We start from the raw sequence: 18,828 nt of genomic DNA, 5'->3' as shown, positions 1-18,828 counted from the left end.
TTCGAAACACGCCCCCTGATCAGAGTGTAGCCGTTCCGGACACCCGTAGACCCGAACGAAGTGCTGACAGATGGCCTGTGCAGCTGATTCGGCAGTCTGGTCTTTGGTAGCAACAGCGACGGCGAACTTCGTGAAGTGGTCCACCATCACCAGACAGTACTGGTAGCCACTATTCGCCGTTCCGATCAACAGATAGTCCACCATCAACAACTCGAGGGGCCTGGATGTGCTAATGGTCTGGACGGGTGCACGCTGCTCAGTAGACTTGTGGAGTTCACATGTACGACAGCTTAGGCAGACGTTTTCAACCAGCTTACGGAGTCCTGGGCAAAAAATGAATTGCTGGGTCCACCGGAGGGTCTTGTCTATGCCGAAGTGGCCATTCCTTCTGTGGGCTTCAGCCACCATCTCATGGGCTAGCTGCACCGGGACGACAATCTGCAAACATTCTTCCAGCATATGGGATAAAAGGGCCCTGTGATACAAGACTCCATCCTTCACGATCAGCCGATCCCATTGGGCAAGTAGGGCAGAGGCCCTGGTTGATAGTCGGGCTCTTACTTCAGAGGGTGGTTTCTCTTGTGTCTTCACATACTGTTTCAGTAAGACGTGTTCAGGGTCTCGATCTTGAAGCTTGGCCCATTCTTGTTGGGACAGGGGGGACCCCACTACGGCTTCGATCCCGCCTACAGCATACTGGCGGCTATCTTCTATTTGTTTAGCTAGCCGGGCAAAGTCGGGCAGTTCATCTTCCTCCAACTCTTCATCCCGGTTCCCCACTGGTGGGGATGATGTCACTCTGGAAAGGCTGTCAGCATTCTGATTCTCCGTCCCCGCTCTGTATTTAATTTTGTATTGGAATCTAGAGAGCCTTGCCATCCAGCGCTGTTCCATTGCCCCTAGTTTGGCATTTTCTAGGTGGGCAAGAGGATTGTTGTCTGTCACGACCAGCACCTCCGCCCCTGTCAGGTAGCCAGCAAATTTCTCTGTCATAGCCCAGGTCAGGGCCAGGAGTTCCAGGCGGAAAGAGCTGTAGTTGACGGGGTTCTTTTCGGTATCAAGGAGGGATCTACTGGCATAGGCTATTACGTGTTCCTTGTTATCTTGGACTTGGGAGAGGACCGCCCCGAGACCTTGAAGGCTGGCGTCGGTGTATAACTGGAACGGCAAGGTGTAGTCTGCAAATGCCAGAATAGGGGGTGATGTCAGAGCAGCTTGATGCGCCCGGAAGGATCTTTCTTGGTCGGGCCCCCAGCTGATGCGTCATCCTCTGGGACTGTTCGCGGTCCCTCGGAGGGTCTCATGCAGTGGTTCCGCAAGCCAGGCAAAGTCCTTGACAAATCGGCGGTAATAGCCCGCTAGCCCCAGGAAAGCCTGGACTTCTTTGATGGTAGTTGGTTGTGGCCACTCTCGGACAGCTGCCATCTTCTCTGGAGAGGGTTGGACACCTTTGGCCGAGATCCGGTGTCCCAGGTAATCGATCTGCTGGAATAGACGGCACTTGCTGGGCTTCAACTTCAAGCCGTGTTTCTTCAAGCGCTGGAACACTTTGCCAAGCTTGTGAAGGTGATCCTCAAAGGTGGCGGAGTATACCACGATGTCATCAAGGTAAATCAGCGTGAATTCGAAGTTGAAATCTCCCAGACAGCGTTCCATCAGTCTCTGAAAGGTCCCTGGTGCGTTACTCAAGCCGAATGGCATCCGGTCAAACTCGTACAGGCCCATGGGAAGGATGAAGGCGGTCTTTTCTCTGTCCTTCTCACTCATGGGGACCTGCCAATATCCACTGGCCAAGCCTAGAGACGAAAAATATTTGGCCTTTTTCAGGGCGGTCAGTGACTCTTCGATCCGGGGGAGTGGATAGGAGTCCCGGATCGTGCAAGCGTTCAGCCGACGGTAGTCTACGCAAAATCTCAGGGATCCATCTTTCTTTTTGACTATCACCACGGGTGCAGCCCATGGGCTCTGGCTTTCCCGCACCACTCCGGCGTGTAGCATAGATTCTAAGAGGCTTTTCACCTCCTGGTATGGTTGAGGTGGTATTTGTCGGTACCTCTCACGAATAGGGGCAGCATCACCCGTGGGAATCTCGTGTTGGATACTGGTGGTGTACCCGAAGTCAGTGTCATGCTTTGCAAAGGAGTCTTGGTGTTCTCGCAGTAGTTCCTCTATTTGAGACACTTCCTGTTTGGTGTACTGGGACGGGTCAAGTTGCACTTTTTTCAGTAGTTTTCGCCCAATGTCTTCATCATCTACTTGAGCATTTATGGCTGAGACAGTTACCGTCCGGCCATCTTCTGTAGACGGGGTGAATTGTAAGGGTCCCATGGGGTTCACTTCTGTGGGTAGAGCATATACTCTGGCAAGTTGCGTGCCAGCCTCGAGAGCTACACCTACGTCTGCGGTGTTGTTTAGCCTGACAGGGACTCTTCCGTTCCTCACGACGGCTAGGGTGCGGGCGACTAGTGGGTTTAGCTTACCCTCACTTGGAGCCCTCGGTTCGATTAACACTTCAACTCCTTCAAGTTGTCGGTTGGTGTTAAGAGGCAGGGAAATGACTGTCTCTTTTTCAGCGGGCAAAGTAATCCGGGTACAGCGGGGCACTTTAATGGCTGCTAGGGGTAGTTGTTCCTTTGCCATCTGTTGAAGTCCAACGGTCCGGATTACGCGCTGGAAGGCCAGACTAGTTGGTTTATGTTTGGTAACTTTCTGCCAGTACTTGGGCCCTTTTCTTGTCAACAGCATAAGATCCAGGTCTTTCAAGATATTCATTCCAATTATTACTGGGGTCTCGGAGCCGAAGCCTTCCTTGACAATGACGATTCCTCGTTTCCCTAGGTCTTGTCCACAGGCCTTCGTATCCATCCAGGCGACTCCGGTTACTGGAATGGGTAGGTTATTAGCCGCAATTATCTTAATTGTGGTATCTGGATCACAAGCAGTTCTTGGTTTGAGGTACTTTTCATAAAACTGTTCAGAGATCGTGGTCACTTGCGACCCAGTGTCCATCAATCCTTGCACCGCAACTTCCTCCAGAATAACTTCAAGTATAGGACTACTCGAGGCAAGAGTACTCCGTTGCTGGTTCTGTTTTTCTACACCCCGTTCTCTGTCCCCCCCTGCTGCTCGAACCTCAGCTGCAGGGGTGTCTAGTTTTACGGCGGCCATTGTGGTGAGACCTGGCGTGGTGGCTCTGCTTGTGGATGTAGCCGATATTCTGTTCGTCGTGGTAACTGATGGTTTGTTCGTTGAGGACAACGATTCGCCCTGTGGCGAGGGTCACCACATGACCAACACGGTCCCGCGGGACGGCTAGGTCGTATCCGCTGGTCTCTCTGTCGTTCTAGTGTTAACTGTGACACCTGTTGCTGTAAATCTGCTACCATCTGTTTCAGCTCCTCATTGTCACTGTTGGGCTGTTTACTGTTTAATATGGATCTGCACGCAGCGCTTTGAGTCCCCACATCCATGACGGGTCCCCTAGAACGTTCTATGGCTTCCTGCTTGACTTCAGCAAAGGTGAGGGTCGGCGTCATCCGAATCAAGTCCTGTAGCGTACGGTTAAGATACTGGTCTCTCAGCCCTATAACGAATTGGTCTCTCAGTACCAGGTCATGAGGAGCTATAGTAGCCAGCTGTTCCCCTTTTGCACAGACTTGTTCAAGGAGTACCTGAAGGGCATTTGCATACTGGGGAATGTCTTCCCATTCAAGCTGTGTCCATCTAAAGAACAGGTATCGCAGTGTTCCCTGGTACGTAGTAGGCCCATAGGTCTTTTCCAGCACCCGCACCAAATCCTCTAACACACGCTGCCCCCTGACCGTCTCTCCAGTCTGACTGTCGTCCATGCCTCCCCCTCTAGCATCAGTACCGCCATTTCTGCCAAGGTCTTAGGGTCAATATTATACATTTCTCCCAGTATCCGCACTTGTTCCGCCCACTCTGGTACGGGGTAGTTTCGCCCGCCAAAAATCTGGTTTACAATGGACACCGGCGGCGGTTTCTGACTGTATACTGGGCCTGGGTGGGAATCCTGCTGGGCACAGATCCTGCCGACTACGCCAGATGAAGTGACCGAGGGCAAGGTCGCCCATGTATATCCATGATCTGGCCCAGCAAAACTTCCACACCCAGATTCCATTTTAACAAATATATCTTTACTGTTATACATTCTCTTTAACACAGCGGAACACAATAATAAACAATACAAAAATATGCCTATTCACAAAGATAACGTGTAATAACAAACTGTCCCTCACTTTCCCTATCCACACGTTACCAGTTCTTTTGCTCCAGGGGGTTATCTTCCCACGTCGCAGGCCTGTGTGTCACTGCAGGGAGACGCTCCAGCCGAGGAGAAAACAACAGGGAGTAAACAAAATTCCGTCTCTCAGGTCGAAACTGTAGTCCTTGGGGTACGGCAGGTAGGGGTGGGATGTTCGGCCTCTCAACAGAGGACCCGCTTACAGTTCGTGGGTTCAGGATCTGTGGAGATGTCACCGCTGAGTGCTCTGCAGTGTGGGAGCTGGGAACAATCTGGAAGTCAGCTTTCAAGGGAGGGGAATCATCCAGGCAATCTCCTATGTCGCATATATGGGAGGATGCCAGATCACACACTGACCTCTCTCTGCACAGACAGACTTCCCGGGCTTTTTCTTCCTCTCCTTCCTGATCACATGACACAGCAGGGGGGAGTTTTGCAAATACAGTTTGTTTCCCTGTAATCACATTCGACATAGGTACAACTTCTGGCCACACGGGGGCAGTGTCTGTCACAGATTCTATGTCAATGATCACAGAACAGTCAGAGCCGGCCAGCTCATTACACACTGCAGGGTGCAAGCCACTAATAAGCATAAATAAAAAGCAAGAATAAAAATGCGAGACTGGACTTTGCTAAAAAACATCTAAAAAAGCCAGCACAGTTCTGGAAGAACATTCTTTGGACAGATGAAACCAAGATCAACCTCTACCAGAATGATGGAAAGAGAAAAGTATGGCAAAGGCGTGGTACAGCTCATGATCCAAAGCATACCACATCATCTGTAAAACACGGCGGAGGCAGTGTGATGGCTTGGGCATGCATGGCTGCCAGTTGCACTGGGTCACTAGTGTTTATTGATGATGTGACATGGGACAAAAGCAGCCGAATGAATTCTGAGGTATTCAGAGACATACTTGTTATGACCCCAATGGCAGAGGGTCTCAGAGGTTTCAGCAAAGTCTGCAAACACAAAAAACCAGCTCATAGGGCAGTGGTAACTAGGCTGACCGTATACCTGATCCTAGCACAAACAACTAGCAGTAGCCGGGGAACATACCTACGTTGATTCTAGACGTCTCGCGCCAGCCGGAGAACTAACTAACCCTATAAGGGAAAAATAGACCTTCCTTGCCTCCAGAGGAAAGACCCCAAAGTTAAATACAAGCCCCCAACAAATAATAACGGTGAGGTAAGAAGAAAAGACAAACGTAAGAATGAACTAGGTTTTAGCAAAGAGAGGCCCACTGACTAATAGCAGAATATAGGAAGATGACTTATACGGTCAGCAAAAAACCCTATCAAAATATCCACGCTGAATATTCGAGAACCCCCGAACCGACTAACGGTGTGGGGGGAGAATATCAGCCCCCTAGAGATTATCTTGCAAAGAACCAGGACCAGCAGACAGGAGCAAACAGAAATGAACTGAATACAACGATGCCAGGCACCAGACTGAGAATCCAGGAAGTTTAAATAGCAACACCCCTGGCCTAACGAACCAGGTGGGTACCAAGCTGGGGAAAGACAATCCCAGTGCCATACCACTAGTGACCACAAGAGGGAGCCAAGAAGTATAGTTCACAACACATACTGTGTGCTCAGATCCAGCCAAATGCAGCCAAACTGATTGGTCGTCGTTTCATACTACAGATGGACAATGACCCAAAACATAAAGCCAAAGCAACCCAGGAGTTTATTAAAGCAAAGAAGTGGAATATTCTTGAATGGCCAAGTCAGTCACCTGATCTCAACCCAATTGAGCATGCATTTCACTTGTTAAAGACCAAACTTCGGACAGAAAGGCCCACAAACAAACAGCAACTGAAAACCACCGCAGTTAAGGCCTGGCAGAGCATCAAAAAGGAGGAAACACAGCGTCTGGTGATGTCCATGAGTTCAAGACTTCCGGCAGTTATTGCCAACAAAGGGTTTTCAACCAAGTACTAAAAATGAACATTTTATTTTTAATTATTGAATCTGTCCAATTACTTTTGGTCCCTTTAAAAACAGGGTGGCACATGTTAAGGAGCTGAAACTCCTAAAATCTTCATCCAATTTTAATGTAGATACCCTCAAATGAAAGCTGAAAGTCTGAACTTTAACTGCATCTGAATTGTTTTGTTTAAAATTCATTGTGGTAATGTCTATAATCAAAATTAGAAAAATGTTGTCTCTGTCCAAATATATATGGACCTAACTGTACCTACCAGTCCTAGACACCTTGACACAGCCGGAGGACTAATTAACCCTATAGATAGAAAAGGGAAAACTATCTTGCCTCAGGGAAAATCCCCAAAGGATAGACAGCCCCCCACAAATATTGACTGTGAGAGGAGAGGAAAAAACATACACAGACTGAAAACAGGATTTAGCAAAGGAGGCCAATCTAGCTAAAATAGGAAAGATAGGACAGAGAACTATGCGGTCAGTATTAATATACTAGGAAAATATCCACCACAGAAAATACAAAAACTCCACATCTAACTAAAGACATGGAGGGTATATCTGCCTCTTCAGAGATTCCAGCTTGGCTGCATAAATCCTTACATAGATTAAGCTGGACAAGAATAAACATGAAATGCACTGAACAATAAGGCCCACAACATGTGGCTGCAAAAACAAGCAGAACTTATCTATGTAGAAATGAACAGCAAGCAGGAGAGACCAGGAAGGGATGTGAATCCTCCAGAACAATGAACAACTGGCACTGACTAAAGGGTGAAGCCAGACTAAATAGCCCAGTCCGAAGTGGAAACACCTGATGACTGCTGTGAAAGACAGACAGCAGCGCTACCGCTTATAACCACCGGAGGAAGCCCAAGAGCAGAATTCACAACAGAGCATGTGGTAGGCTCCACGGCTCTCACGTAGTTCGATAATGGGATGCCTCCAAAAACGCCTACGTTGTCTCCTTCTCCATCTTTGGCGATTTCTGTCTTGCTCCCAAGCGAAAGCACAGGCAAGAAACAACTTGCTGAAACAAGCTGAAATCCAGGTTGAAATAAAAGCTCTCCATGCGAAGATCCATCATGACACAGGATACAGTAGCAAACTGTAAAAATTTCAGTAGCCCTAGGGTCTATATATAAAGATTCCATAACACACGCCCTCTGTAGTCCCATTGGCGGAGTCTGGTTATCTTTATTTTTCTCTTGTGAAATTTCTCATCATGCGCACCAAAAATGCAAACGCAGGAAAAAACGCATGGAAACGCGTACAAACGCGGCATTTTTTTAAACGCATGCGTCAACGCATGCGTCAAAAAACCGCCGCGTTTGTACGCGTTTACATGCGTTTTTTCCACCACTTGCGGATGCGTTTTAAACGCTGCTGATTTAGCCGCAAATGTGAAACTAGCCTAACCTGGATTCCCCTGTAACAATACGTGCCCACTTTACATTTAATAATTGCCCGAGTTTCCCCCGTACAGCTCCTCTATACACAGTATGATGCTCTCTTATACACAGTATAATGCCCCCTCACTGTATATATGCTGACCCTTTAATATACCCCAAACTGTTTAATGGCTCCAACACTGTATGATGACCCCATTACTGTAATCTCCACACTGTATGATGGCCTACTACATAGCCCCCATATAGCATAATACACCAGATAGTCTACTATACAATATAATGCACTCCCCATAGGCAGACTCTATATTGTATAATGCATTCCCCATAGGTCTCCATATAGTATAATGCACTCCACATATGTCTCCATATAATATACTGCACTCCCCATAGGCAGCCTCTGTATTATAATGTACCCCCATAGGCAGCCTCTGTATTATAATGTACCCCCCAGGCAGCCTCTGTATTATAATGCACCCCCATGGGCAGCCTCTGTATTATAATGCACCCCCATGGGCAGCCTCTGTATTATAATATACCCCCATAGGCAGCCTCTGTATTATAATGTACCCCCATAGGCAGCCTCTGTATCATAATGTACCCCCCATAGGCAGCCTCTGTATTATAATGTACCCCCATAGGCAACCTCTGTATTATAATGTACCTCCATAGGCAGCCTCTGTATTATAATGCACCCCCATAGGCAGCCTCTATATTATAATGCACTCCCATAGGCAGCCTCTGTATTATAATGTACCCCCAAAGGCAGCCTCTGTATTATAATGTACCCCCATAGGCAGCCTCTGTATTATAATGTACCCCCATAGACAGCCTCTGTATTATAATGCACCCCCATAGACAGCCTCTGTAGCATAATGCACCCCCATAGGCAGCCTCTGTAGCATAATGGATCCCCATAGGCAGCCTCCATAGCATAATGCACCCCCATAGGCAGCCTCTGTGGCTTAATGTACCCCCATAGGCAGCCTCTGTAGCATAATGTACCCCCATAGGCAGCCTCTGTATTATAATGCACCCCCATAGACAGCCTCTGTAGCATAATGCACCCCCATAGGCAGCCTCTGTAGCATAATGTACCCCCATAGGCAGCCTCTGTATTATAATGTACCCCCATAGGCAGCCTCTGTATTATAATGCACCCCCATAGACAGCCTCTGTAGCATAATGCACCCCCATAGGCAGCCTCTGTGGCTTAATGTACCCCCTTAGGCAGCCTCTGTAGCATAATGTACCCCATAGGCAGCCTCTGTAGCATAATGTACCCCCATAGGCAGCCTCTGTAGCATAATGTACCCCCATAGGCATCCTCTGTAGCATAATGTACCCCCATAGGCAGCCACTGGAGCATAATGTACCCCCTTAGGCAGCCTCTGTAGCATAATGTACCCCCATAGGCAACCTCTAGGCAGCCTCTGTGGCATAATGTACCCCCATAGGCAGCCTCAATAGTATAATGTACCCCCATAGGCAGCCTCTGTAGCATAATGTACCCCCAAAAGCAGCCTCTATAGTATAATGCAGCCCTATTAAAAAAATAATAAATAAATGTATACTCATCTCACTTCCTTCTGGTTCCTGCGCTGCTCCAAACTCCTGCTCATCTAAGGACTGTGGGCTCCGAGTGGTGACGTCATCGTGCCTGCTCTCAGTGTTGGTGACATCAGACACTGACAGGGGGATGACGCATAACGCTCCCTCTCTTACCAATGCAGTCAGCAGTGTACACATCCAGCCGATACAGCTGAATCATCGATGATGGGCCGGGGGGACCACTGCTGGCACCAGGCCCCCCGCCTGCTCAGAGGCCCCATAGCGACCAGCGGCAGAGCAGGGAGATCGTGTCTCCCTGCTCTGCTGCAGAATGTAACTGTATCAACGCAATGCGCATGCCCATATAGTTACAGTAGCATAGCTCTGGGTGGGCCTCTTCAGAGCGCGGGGCCCGGGGCCACCATCCCATCTGCCCCCCGGTAGCTACGCTACTGCTTTCAACCCGGACAAATGCATTCACTGGGAAATGTCATTTTAACATTTTACAACCTTATCTGGCCATGTGGTGTGTGACACATCATCTGACATATCCTGTTTCATTTATGAAGGAGGGACTGTTAAAGGAGGAGGGCGATCAGGTGGACTTTAATATTCTTAAAGGGACAGCAGTTGGTCCTCACTATTCTTAGAGAGCCATCAGCCGGCTATGCTTTATTGTTCCCATTAAGGAACAGTGGGTCTCCTATACTGTTATTTCCTGTACATTGAATGCAGGGCCTGCTCCAAATTTGGACGCACCCCAATAACCCATTGAACAGATGTACTGGATGGCCACATGAAAAGAAAAGTTCCCATTATTATTAATTTGCTACTGTCATACTCTTAGCCTATGCATTGAATGCAAGGCCTGCCCTACGCCAAAGTTACATGCACTCCTATAACCCTTTGAACCAACGTACTGGATGGCCATATGAAACCAAAGTTCCCATTATTATGATTTTTTTTTACTCCCGGAAAGTTTGCCCATGAAGTGAATGCAAGGCCTGCTCAAAATGTGGATGCACCCCAATATCCCAGCAAAAACACTTCAATTGAGCCCAAAAATGCCCCAATTTTTAGCCTACAGATAGGTGAGGCCTGTAACGGAGATCCCCCACTTTTAATTTTCTGTCCTGGATTTTTTTTTTTTACAGCAAAATTGTGTCTATAACTAGGCTAAGACACAGCAAAAAAAGTTGAATGGAGCTCAATGAATGCCCCAATTTTTAGCACCCAGATATGTGAGGCGTGTGACAGTGATACCAGACTTTAAATTATCTGGCCTGTATTTTTTTTTTCACAGCAAAATTGTGTCAATAAGTAGGCTGACAGAGCAAAAAATATTCAGTGGAGCCCTGAAATGACACAATTTTTAAAACAATGATAGGCGTTCTGTGTGGCAGACAAAACACAGTGTAAAATATCAGCCCTGTAGGTAAAGATTTTTTTTTAAGCCAGCTGACAAAAATGGCAGAATTTTATGCACACTAAGGCCGGCATCACACTAGCGAATTTTACGGACGTATGAGAGGCGCAGAAAATACGCATTGCACACGGTACAATGATTCTCTATGGCCCAGCTCCTATCTGCCGTATTTTACGCATCAGTATTTTACGGTCTTTACGGCCATAGAAAATCGCAGCATGCTGCGTTTGTCAGCGTATTGCTCAAAAAATACGCCAATGAAAGTCTATGGAGGCGAGAAAAATACGGAATTCACACGGACCATGCGTGTGACTTGCGAGAAATACGCAGCGGTGTTCTATAGAAAAGCCGGTATTTCAGTGCGGTGTACAGTAAAATCACACTTACATGTGAGAATAGAATAGATAGAATAAATGTCTACACATAGTATAGGTAGATATATATGTCATTGAGACACATATATATACAGTATATATATATATATATATATATATATATATATATATATATATATATATATATACATATACATATATGTTTAATGCAGCTTAAGATAGCTTAAAAACCGGTAATTCAATTGCCTGCTTTTGCTGTTTCCTTCCCAAACCTGACAGGATATGAGACATGGTTTACATACAGTAAACAATTTCATATCCCTACTTTTTTACATATTCCTCTTTACTAATGTTAGAAGTGGATGTGTGTTAAATTTGGGGGCTCTAGCTGTTTAAATAAAGGGTTAAATCACAGAAAAAATTGGCGTGGGCTCCCGAGCAATTTTCTCCGCCAGAGAGGGAAAGCCAGTGACTGAGGGCAGATATTACTAGCCTAAAGAGGGCCCATGGTTTTTGCCCCCCCCTGGCTAAAAACATCTGCCCCCAGCCACCCCAGAAAAGGCACATCTGGAAGATGCGCCTATTCTGACACTTAGCCACTCTCTTTTCACTCCCATGTAGCGGTGGGATATGGGGTAATAAAGGGTTAATGTCACCTTGCTATTGTAAGGTGACATTAAGCCAGGTTAATAATGGATCCTGATGGGCTTTCAGGTTCCGTCTGAAGGATCCGAATGTGGTTGATAGTCGGACGTGTTGGGGCGGAGAATTCCAGAGGATGGGGACATTCCGGGGCTACTGGTTTCTGCGCCTCAGAAGGAGGCAGCCTGCTCGGGGCTGATCTCCTCCTGATATCTTCTCCTGTGCTTTGCTTTCCTGCACGCTCTCTGCAATCAATTCGGCTTTCTCAATGTCTCTTTCCAGGAACTGCTGCACTGCGGCTACACAGTTCCGTAAAACCTTCTTCTCTGCCTCAGACTGATCCAGTCTGTTTCCCGGCAAGAACTCACTCACTAGAGCTCTGTCTGGAACTAACTCTCCCTGCAGACTACCAGTTATATATATATGGGGAATCACCGAGCAAGTAGGATCAAAAGCTCCCCCTGGTGGCCTGGAGTGTGCATGTGTTGCATGTTTGTGGTACCTGGTTGCAGTTATCCCTTCTTGCCTTCAAGCGTAACATCACTCCCCCCGTGAGGAAAGCAATGCTACTGTGACGACCAGGGTTGCCACACTCCCCCCCCCCGTTAAATCCAGTACTCTCGGACTGGGAAAATAAGAACAATAATACAGATTAGCAAAAAGACAACAATTTTTTAAATGCTATAAACTTATAAAACAAATTAATACTATATAAACTAGAGCTTCCCTTTATGGGAGGTGAGGACACTTGAATGTTACGAGAACTATTTACATTGTGTGCATACTTTAATAGAGAAATTTAATAGAACAGTATAATAATGAACTAACTATGAAAAACAATTACCCGTCACGGGTATACTATCTTAAGGCTTCAAAGTGCAAAGCAAAGCATTTTCTTTATTCAAGTGCAGAACTTTCAACCAACCTCCACGGGCTCACTGTATCTTATTCATTTTATTTCAAAGTGCATCACGAGAACTAGCTGTTTACAATACTATCTAAGTTCAAATCTCAATTAAATTTTTTTATTCACTATATTAACTCTTTAATATATTTACTTTCTAGCATGCAACCTACAGTTCTAACTAGCAAAGTGCAACAAGTTAACCTTCAAGTCTTTGAATACTGAGGTAGTGCAATTAATACTCAAGTCAATCATTAATGTTGTGAGTGGGGTTGAGCGACTTTTATTTTTATAGGATCGGGTCGGGTTTCACGAAACCCGACTTTCTCAAAAGTCGGGTCGAGTGAAATCGGCCAATCCTATAAAAAAGTCGGGGTCGGCCGAAACACGAAACCCAATGCAGTGCAATGGGATACTATGGTTCCCAGGGTCTGAAGGAGAGGAAACTCTCCTTCAGGCCCTGGGATCCATATTTAAGTGTAAAATAAAGAATTAAAATAAAAAATATTGATATACTCACCTCTCCGACGCAGCCTGGACATCGCCGCTGGTAACCGGTATCTTCCGTTCCTAAGAATGGCGCTTGAAAGACCTTTCGATGACATCACGGCTTGTGATTGGTCGCGGCGGCCCACGTGACTGCTCAGCGACCAATCACAAGCCGTGATGTAATTCTCAGGTCCTAAATTCCTCATTCTAGGAATTTAGGACATGAGAATTACATCACGGCTTGTGATTGGTCGCTGAGCGGTCACGTGGGCGGCCGCGACCAATCACAAGCCGTGACGTCATCGAAAGGTCCTTCACGCGCTCATTCTTAAGAAGGAAGGCTGCCGGAAAGAAGCCGAGGGTGAGTATATTCCTATTAGGTATATACTCACCCTCGTACGCGCCCTGCTTCTTTCCGGCAGGATTCCTTCTTAAGAATGAGCGCGTGAAGGGCCTTAGATGACGTCACGGCTTGCGATTGGTCGCGGCAGCCCACGTGACCGCTCAGCGACCAATCACAAGCCGTGACGTAATTCTCATGTCCTAAATTCCTAGAATGAGGAATTTAGGACCTGAGAATTACGTCACGGCTTGTGATTGGTCGCTGAGCGGTCACGTGGGCGGCCGCGACCAATCACAAGCCGTGATGTCATCGAAAGGTCTTTCAAGCGCCATTCTTAGGAACGGAAGATGCCGGTTACCAGCGGCGATGTCCAGGCTGCGTCGGAGAGGTGAGTATATCAATATTTTTTATTTTAATTCTTTATTTTACACTTAAATGTGGATTCCGATACTGATTTCCGATATCGCAAACATATCGGAACTCGGTATCGGAATTCCGATACCAGATTCAGAAGATCGCCGACCTCATGGCCGACCCCACACAGGGGTCGGGTCGGGTTTCATGAAACCCGACTTTGCCAAAAGTCGGCGACTTCTGAAAATGGCCGACCCGTTTCGCTCAACCCTAGTTGTGAGTTCCATTTTCAAACTCCCTCCTGTGGTTATGAATGGTACTTCGGCGAGTTCTGTCTGTGAACTCCCTCTGGTGGCTGTGAGTGGAGCTACTAGCCATTGAGGTGCTTTCCTCACCTGCTCCTCATTTGTTGCTAGACTGGCTTCTCTATTTAACTCCACTCAGATCGTTAGTGTATGCCAGCTGTCGATGTCTTAGCATTGGTTCAGATCTCTCTGGGACCTTTCTGAGGACCTGTCTATTCCAGCAGAAGCTAAGTTCCTGCTTGTTTATTTTTTGCTCATTGTTTTCTTGCTAAAATTCTAGTCCAGCTTGCAACCATGATATTTCCTTGCTAGTTGGAAGCTCTGGGGGTGCAGAGTGGCACCACCGCACCGTGAGTCGGTGCGGGGGTCTTTTTGCACACTCTGTGAGGTTATTTGTAGTTTTTTGTGTTGACCGCAAAGATCTCTTTCCTATCCTCAATCTGTTTAGTTAGACTGGCCTCCTTTGCTGAAACCTATTTCATTCCTGTGTTTGTATATTCCTCTTAACTCACAGTTAATACTTGTGGGGGGCTGCCTTTACCTTTGGGGAATTTCTCTGAGGCAAGGTGAGGCTTTGTTTCCTATCTTTAGGGGTAGTTAGCTCTTAGGCTGTGAAGAGGCGTCTAGGCAGAGTCAGGCACGCTCCACGGCTATTTCTAGTGGTGTGATAGGAGTAGGGTTTGCGGTCAGCAGAGTTCCCACTTCCCCAGAGCTAGTCCCGATTCCGTGTATACTATCAGGTCATTCCGGGTGCACCTAACCACCAGGTCCATAACACATTAACTTTGCAACAGCAGCAACGAAGCGAGGGACCCGTCATTAACCTCCAATGTTGGCCCTTAGGCGGGCTATAAGGCTTGTATCCAGACCTGGAATCCTGCTGCGCCAGACGGGTTTTTCTTCAGGTCTCTGGAAAGCAAAGCAACTTTCACGGAAATGTTAGAAGCAGTCTTTTTAAAAAAAATTTGTAAAACCAGTAGAAAGCACCTTTAAGAAGGTGCAAACTATTTACAAGACAGTTTGTGAACCATTCACCGTCCAGGATTCAAATGTTCTTTAAACGGATGAACTCTGCAAACAGAGGTTCTCTTTAAATGAGGGACCCCTTTAAATAGAAACCTGGTTAGGTTTATTTAACTGTTAAACGGTAGCAGTCATTTTTAAACTGTTAGCATCAATGGGCAAACTTTTAACTATTTACAGTCACGTCACTTTTCTCATTTACTTTCTCTTATGCTTGCTGGGCCAGGAATTGCTGTTTCTTCAAACCAGAGTCCTGGTACCAGGGGATGTTGTCATGGCCCCAACCATGTTGGAAGGTTGATGGTACTGGGAGCTGAACTACCAGTGACTTGTCGGTCTGCAGAGTGGCACAGTCAGGGCCTGCGGTAAGGTCAGTCACTGGAGCGAAGTCAGTAGCAGTCGCTGGAGCGGGATCGGTAACTGAAGCAGGGTTGTTGCTCATACCTGCTTCAGATGTGGTCCCTCCGGTGCCAGTCTGCTCCGCCACTGCTGGGGTCTGGAACGCTGGTTGCAGGGCCTGGTGCTGCGGCGTTGTTGTCTCCAGTAACATCACTCTCTCTGTGAGGAAAACAATGCTACTGTGACCACCAGGACCCTGGGGCGCCACATAATCACTTATATGTTCCGTAGGACTGGTATTCTACCAATGACCATATGGCGGTAATATCCATGTTGGCCTTTTTATAGAGATTATTTTCAGTAACAGCGCGGTCATCTGCTGAGGTTCTCCTCCACTATTAGGGGGTGTCATCGAGTTGTAATCAAGGTTAACTGGTTAGGGGTCCACTCAGAAGTTTTGCCCCCTTCTCCCCCCGAATCAAAACCCTAGCTATGTCTCTGAATAGATCTTTCTGCAATGAGTCTGCAATTTGAGAATTGATGGGCAGAACACTATCAAATTGTTTCAAAAAGTTTAAAAGGTGAAATCGGTTATTTATAAATCAGCATAACCTACTGAGCTCAAGAAAGAAATTGCTTCCATCTGAACAGAGAAAACACGTTTGCCTAAAGATATCATATTTTTTAGTTGTAGATGGCAACAATGGACCGAGATGCACTCGAAGAAGTCTTGAATACTATGTACTTTAAACATAAAGGCATATACTTTGTGAGCAGTTTGACATCACCTAAAGTCATAGATGATATCGAGCATATGGAAATTAGAGATGGTGATGTGTTTCTAATCACTTTCCCAAAATCAGGTACGGACATTGTTTGATATTTTTTCCCAATGGTGTAAAAAAACTAATTTCTTGGATTAGTTTGTTAAAGGTAATCTTTTATAAAGTATATATTCATAGTAAAAAGCTGAAAAGAAATTAATATAGTTTACATGTTAAAATATTAATTAATTAATAAATGCTATTCTGCAGGCACAATTTGGACACAGAAAAATCTAATATTTAATGAAGGCCATCAGAAAACAACAGAACAAATTGAAAGAGCTTGCAGAAAAAGGGTTAAATCCATACAATTTTACTTTTATAAAATTTTAAATAACCACTAACATTATTGCCAGCTAAAGTAATTCACATTCTGAGTATAACTCTAGGAATAAGGCAGCACACTGTAGAGCTAAAATATGCAAACATGAAATTTGAAAGTTGAACTGCATTACTGCACTAGAAATATGAGAAAATGGGAGCGTTTAGCGCATAAAAATGACCAATTTATGTGTACCTGGTAGCCACATTAGGGCATCTCTCGTATACCAGGTCCTAGACTTTCCTTTCCTCGCTGAGAATAAACGTCTTCATCTGAATGGGTACCTGTGAAACCTCTTCTTAGACTAAATTTCTCTCTTTGTGGAGGGGTAATAGACCTGCTGCTCTCATTGTATTCTCAGCAATTCTTTGGAGGGGGGACAGGGCTCTGGGGGATGAATGTGAGAATTTTTATTATAAATATTAAAAATACACCACCCAGTGCTTTTTGGCAAAAAAATGCCTACAAATATCAAAGACCAAGGTCTAGCGCATACCCTGCAATAGCCTGTTCTGTCACCTGCCTGGCTGTGGAGGTTGGCACCCTATTAGCGATTTTTTGGCGCCCCCACTCACCGTGGACTACCCCTCACTGCCCTGAGTCACCCTATACTGCAGGTGTGAAAACAATAATGCATAAGAACAGAAATGAAGGAAGCAAAAAAATGGTCAAAAACCCCCCCAAAAAAACACAATATAATGAAATTAGCAAAAAAGAGGCAGAAACAGGATGATTGTTATGACCTTTTCAGAATCCCGCCCCTTTAATAAGTCAGTATTGCTGGATACTACTGATTTGCAATGGGTATGCTGCCAGATATGCCACAAAAAATATATATTATTACTTCAGCATCAATCACTATAGCCTATACCACACATACTCATGAATATGTGTGGTATAGGCTATAGTCATTGATGCTGAAGTAATAATATATATTTTTTGTGGCATATCTGGCAGCATACCCATTGCAAATCAGTAGTATCCAGCAATACTGACTTATGAAAGGGGTGGGATTCTGAAAAGGTCATAACAATCATCCTGTTTCTGCCTCTTTTTTGCTAATTTCATTATATTGTGTTTTTTGGGGGTTTTTTTGACCATTTTTTTGCTTCCTTCATTTCTGTTCTTATGCATTATTGTTTTCACACCTGCAGTATAGGGTGACTCAGGGCAGTGAGGGGTAGTCCACGGTGAGTGGGGGCGCCAAAAAATCGCTAATAGGGTGCCAACCTCCACAGCCAGGCAGGTGACAGAACAGGCTATTGCAGGGTATGCGCTAGACCTTGGTCTTTGATATTTGTAGGCATTTTTTTGCCAAAAAGCACTGGGTGGTGTATTTTTAATATTTATAATAAAAATTCTTTTTTTAAGGGGATATATGTTCACTAAGTTATATTTTGATTCCCAGCATATATAAATGTTTTTTTTCTAGTAATGGATGAATGTGAGACCATGGGGGTATTGTGGGGGAGGTGGGACAGGGCACTGGGGAGGCTGCTTATTAAACTGTTTTGTTATGAGATTATATGCACTCCGTCACATGTAATAGTTGATGTCTGTTAGGCTGGACATTGGGAGGTCAGGGGACTTTTTATACTGACCAGCCAGGTCTTTAACCAGTGTTAGTATAACAAGCCCCCATATAGTTTCTATAAGCTGCATCACATTCAAAGCACCACTCCAACATTTTTTTGTTATTTCTCTGGAGTGGTGCTTAAAATACAAATTCCCTTCCCCCTGTTGATACACACCTTCCAGCGTTTTCATCTGTTCTCGCTGCCGCTCCGTGACCTTCTGGCTTCTCCAGTGTTTCATGTTTCAATATCACTGGCCTTATCAGGCGGTCATGCGGCTACATATTTGCTATGTGCATGTGTCACCTACAAAGGTTCAGCTTCTATGAATAGAAGAGAATTGAGAGAAGCCGAAAGAGTTGTCACCTGACCGCCTGCTGATATCAGCAATGCTGGGGCCATTATTACCGTACTCAGGGGACATTATTAAATGTTAAGTGGGCACTTAAGAAGCATTATTGTTTATAGGGCACAAGTAGCGTACCTACCAGTGCTGAGCCAGCTGTCAGTCAGTGATGGAGCACGGTTACAGCTGCCGCTCTCTACACACAGAGCTGTTACTGAAACCTTGCCAACACCAACCCATGACTGGAAGAGCAAGGCTGTCGGGAGGAATAAATTTAATTTCCTCCTGGCAGTGGTCCTCTCAGTGCGGGCGACGCACTGTGTTACAACACTATTAACTATTATACTGTGTTTTGGGGGAGCAGTGGAGATATAATTCTATGTATAGGGGAACTGGGTATGTTCCTGAGCTGTGGGCTGATCATACTGTGTATA

General features: G+C 45.8%; 1 protein-coding gene across 1 annotated transcript in view; it reads left to right on the top strand.

The window, feature by feature from the left end:
• Nucleotides 1-18,828, top strand: part of LOC143807685 (amine sulfotransferase-like) — a 225,491-nt gene that overhangs the window by 83,226 nt on the left and 123,437 nt on the right. The window contains exon 2 of the mRNA XM_077289513.1: nt 16,017-16,191. Coding sequence (XP_077145628.1) covers nt 16,023-16,191 — 169 coding nt within the window. The 5' untranslated portion in view covers nt 16,017-16,022. The remainder of the gene's footprint in view (nt 1-16,016; nt 16,192-18,828) is intronic.

Source organism: Ranitomeya variabilis, chromosome 2 (genome assembly GCF_051348905.1).
Source record: "Ranitomeya variabilis isolate aRanVar5 chromosome 2, aRanVar5.hap1, whole genome shotgun sequence".
NCBI lineage: Eukaryota > Metazoa > Chordata > Amphibia > Anura > Dendrobatidae > Ranitomeya > Ranitomeya variabilis.
The sequence above is the reverse complement of the archived record's forward strand: the minus strand, read 5'-3'. Positions and strand labels throughout refer to the sequence as shown.